The following is a 5,000-nucleotide window of genomic DNA, read 5'->3' on the forward strand; positions in this document are numbered from 1 at the left end:
ATATTAAACGACTTTTATAACTATGTTGAGAAGTGAATGCTAAAAACTTTTCACAAAAAAACAATTTGTCGGAATATTACAGGAAATCATCTTATGCACTATCCAGCATTAACTAGTAAAACAATAAAGAAACTAGATAGATTCCAACCCATCTAGCAACTGAAGAGAAAACAAAATATTTGAATATCGTTTCAAAATATAACGCTCAACCACAATGATGTGGCTTTGTTTTTTTATTTTCAAACCTTAACGAGAAAATTATTATTGTTAAAACTCTAGTTTGAGCCAGGTGACAAATCAGTCCCAAGCATAATCTATGTGTGTATGTATGTGCATATATATATATATATATATATATATATATATATATATATATATATATATGTGTGTGTGTGTGTGTGTGTGTGTGTGTGTGTGTGTGTGTGTGTGTGTTTGTGTGTGTGTGTGTGTTTGTGTGTGTGTATACATGCATATATATATATATATATATATATATATATATATATATATATATATATATATATATATATATATATATATACATACACACACACACACACACACACACACACACACACACACACACACACACACACACACACATATATATATATATATATATATATATATATATATATATATATATGTGTGTGTGTGTGTGTGTATATGTGTGTGTGTGTGTGTGTGTGTATGTGTGTGTGTGTTTGTGTGTGTGTGTGTGTATGTATGTATGGCTGTGTGCGCATATGTATGTATATGTATATATATGAATTATATATATATATATATATATATATATATATATATATATATATATATATGTGTGTGTGTGTGTGTGTGTGTGTGTGTGTGTGTGTGTGTGTGTGTGTGTGTGTGTGTGTGTGTGTGTGTATGTGTGTGTGTGAATGTATGTATATGTATATGTATATATGTATATGTGTTTGTATGCATATATGCATGTATGTTTGTATTCGTACGCGTGTGTATCACAAGGTGTGACTTTTCTTGTAAGAATGTGAAACGTGATTTAAATCAACCTTGCGGCATTGTTCTCGTTGACTTCAAGAGGAACAGTAAAGGTGTTACAAGTGTTCATTCCCACGCCATTAGAACTACGCCGGCGGAACACAGTTATAAGTTATAATGATATTCATTCTTATGCCATCGTTACTTCAACTGGCGTTATTATTATTATTACGACTAACACTTTTGTCATTTTAATCATCACCGTTACTATAATCAATACTAGCGATTTCACAATTAGTATATTTCAGATCTAACTGGTATAGCTATTGGTATCATCACCACGATATATTATTATTGGTTGTGTTCTGTATCAGTACTGCTAGTATTATTTTAATGTTTCGTTTTTCCATTATCATGATTGCCGTCATCAACATCACCAACATCATCAACAATATCGCCATCATCACCATTATCATCATTATTAGTAGTAGTAATATTTGTTTTACTATAATACTAATTTTTACTATAATCATTTGCATTATTATCATAATTTAACTATCATTATCATTTCATGATCATTTTTATTACTATCATCATTGTCATTATTTGATTGTTATTATCATCATCATTATAATCATAAATATTATCATTCTCATTATTACTATTATCATCGTCATTATTATTATCACTATTACTATCATCATTATCAATGTCATTATTTCCAAAACCATTATCTTTATCATTAGCATTACTATTATCATTGCCACTATCATTTTAGCATTACTGTTATCATTATCATTATCATTTCAATCAATAATATCTTTATCAACATTATTATTGTTGTTATTATCAATACAGTTATCATAACTATTAATATTAGTAATACCATTACTCCTACTATGTAATTGTTAAAATTGTTTTATTCATGTTTTGTTATAATAATCATTATACTATTATCATTATCGTTATTGTTATCATATGCATCATTATTATTACAATCATTACAATTCTTAGTAATATCATCATTGTTTTTACCACTATTATTATTGTTATTAACATCATCATCATCATCATTGTTATTACTATTATTATTATTATCATTACCATTATCATTATTACTACCATCATTAACATTATTATTTTTTCATTATCATTATCGTTTTCATTATCATTACTGTCATTACCATTTTTATTGGTATCATTTTTATCATTTTAATTACTATCAATGCTATCATTTTATTATTACCAATATAATTAATATCATAATCATTCTTATCATTGCTGTTATTATTATTACTATGATTAATATAATCATTAATTTTGTTATTATTATTATTGCTATTGATATAATCGTTACCATTATTACTATTATCATTATGACCATTATCACTATCATCCTTATTAGCATTATTACTATTATCATTATCACTGTTATCATTATTATCATTATCATTATCATTATTATTATCAATGTTATTCTCATTATTTTCATTACCATAATAATTTGTACCAGTAGCAGTTATCTTCATCATCACCATCACCATCATCCTCGTCATTATGATAGTTATATCATTACCATTGTTAACATGATCATTAACATTATCATTAATATTATCATTATTAGTATCATTATTATCAATTTTATAATAATTTTGATGAATGACGGTAATTGTCATTGGTATTTTTGTTATTATTATTAACATTATCATTCTTATCATTACTACTATTACTACTATTATTTTTATCATTATTATCATAATCATTATCATTATCATTATCATTATTATTAACATTATCATCAGTCATCATCTTCATTGTCATAATTACCATAACCTGTTATATTTGTATCATTCATTAACAAGTTACTGATAAAGTACCTTAGTCATCACTGCATTCAGTATTGCTGTTGCAATCATTATCAATAATATTGTTAATGTTAGTATCATTCCATACCATTTTTATCATTATCGTGCTTTCTTAATCCTGTATATTATTGCTAACAGTAAAAACATGATTTATATCCATATTAACGTTGTTATTGTCATTAGCTGTAATAGTAACAATAGAGTCATTATAAGCATAATTTGCAAGAATGCGGATAAGTGCCAAATAATGATGTCCTGAAATGAAAAATGCAAAGACTAACGATTATTACGTACATATATATATATATATATATATATATATATATATATATATATATGTGTGTGTGTGTGTGTGTGTGTGTGTGTGTGTGTGTGTGTGTGTGTGTGTGTGTGTGTGTGTATGTATGTATGTGTATGTGTGTGTGTGTACACACACACACACACACACACACACACACACACACACACACACACACACACACACACACATATATATATATATATATATATATATACATATATATACGGATTACTCTATTTCCTCTCCTTCATGATGTTGATATATTCATGTAGTTTTCATAAGCGGTCAGCATGGATTATATTTTTATAATCACCCGCAAATCTTTTTCTTCAACAGATGATTTGCGCGTCTCAAACCAGTCACTCTAGCATGAACGCCAACTTCCGCCTTGATCCTCACGAAGGAAATAAAAAGTGGAGAAGACACGCACATTGACCTTGTCGTAGTATGTATGTATATAAAGCTGCGGCAGAAGCATTGTCCTCACTTGTCTTCATCACTTGTTCAGAGAAGAAATACGCGATGAATTTCGTTTTTGTGAGTAACGCTTATCGTCATTTCGAAAAGAACATGCGAAGGGAGTAGATACAAATGCGTTTTAGTAAATATAATGGATGAGTAATTATATGCAGGTGATAACAGATATAATTTCATGAATTTCTTGAATGTTTTACTTGTATTTCGGGTAAAATAAACAAATTTTTATTAATACCCTTTTGCTAATTATCATCATATCTAAAAATTGATTCCTCAGGCGCTCTTACCTTGTCTGGTGGCCGCCGTGGCCGCCGCCCCTCAGTTCACTCGACCCAACCTTCCGGATCGACCTTTCGTCCCCATCCTGAGGGACGAGCGACAGGATCTGGGCGACGGAGCCTTCAGCTACGTCTTCGAAGCCGCCAACGGAATCCGCGAGTCCCGCGTGGGCAACCCCGGATCCAAGGGCCAGACCAACATGCAGGGATCCTACAGGTAAGGCGTGAGTGGGTTTCTCATGCAGGATATTCAAATTTATTTTTTACCGAAAAATTAAACCTGAAAAAGTCTCATCGGCCACTGTTTTGTTATTTCTGTTATTCTTTTCTCCACTTCCCCTAGGTTCCCCCTCGACGACGGCACCTTCGCCGAAGTTCGCTTCGTCGCCGACGAGTTCGGATTCCGCGCCGAGTCCCCCCTCCTCCCCACCCCCCACCCCCTCCCCGCCCACGCCGTCGAGCAGATTCGCGTCGCCGAGGAGCAGCGGCGTCGCGGGATTCAATTCTAAACAAGATATCAGATCGCGATGAAAGAAAAATGGTAAAACCTATTTCAGAAGAACCGTTTCTGTGTAGATTAAACCATAAATAAATTCGGAAATAATCATGATTTTTCTTGTAATATTTGCCTGCTATCAACATAGTGGTCATCCTGCCGAGCCTCTCTAAGCTTTTGGTTAGAAGCAACCCCGTAATAGAATATTCATACCTGACACAGACTGTAGCACATACCCATTATGATATTGTATGTACATACACTTGTTACCTTGTGAGAGAGAGAGAGAGAGAGATCGCTTTCTTCCAAAAATTCTCTCAGTCGTTCTTAGTCTTGAAATTTTTGCTTGGAACTTATCTTCCAAGATCAAATTTTCAGATATCGCCATTCATTCATACATTCATGCCTGCTTTCTTATGGAACGCCTAAGATCTCCCGTCAGAAGTTTTTAAATTCGACGCTGGTTTTTAAATAATGAAGTATGAAGAGTACGAAGTAAAGAGATCTTATATTTCTTAATCTTAAATCGAAGCCTTTTTAGTTCTATGGATCTATGTCAGTTATTCCCAGTTATGTATAATCATGGTCTTCATCAAGCCAACTCTGAATGTTCATGA

General features: G+C 31.6%; 1 protein-coding gene across 1 annotated transcript; it reads left to right on the top strand.

Annotated features, from left to right (window-relative positions):
• The first annotated feature begins 3,624 nt into the window (after positions 1-3,624).
• On the top strand, positions 3,625-4,491 carry LOC113810994 (cuticle protein AM1199-like). The gene is made up of 3 exons (XM_027362679.2): positions 3,625-3,669; positions 3,887-4,104; positions 4,231-4,491. Exons 1-3 carry the CDS (start codon positions 3,655-3,657, stop codon positions 4,394-4,396), a joined length of 399 nt encoding a protein of 132 aa, XP_027218480.2. The 5' UTR covers positions 3,625-3,654; the 3' UTR covers positions 4,397-4,491.
• Positions 4,492-5,000: the final 509 nt, after the last annotated feature.

Source organism: Penaeus vannamei, chromosome 27 (assembly GCF_042767895.1).
Source record: "Penaeus vannamei isolate JL-2024 chromosome 27, ASM4276789v1, whole genome shotgun sequence".
Lineage (NCBI taxonomy): Eukaryota > Metazoa > Arthropoda > Malacostraca > Decapoda > Penaeidae > Penaeus > Penaeus vannamei.

Coding starts and splice junctions, on each gene's coding strand:
- LOC113810994 (XM_027362679.2), top strand. Junction 4,105..4,230: donor AACATGCAGGGATCCTACAG/GTAAGGCGTGAG, acceptor CACTTCCCCTAG/GTTCCCCCTCGACGACGGCA.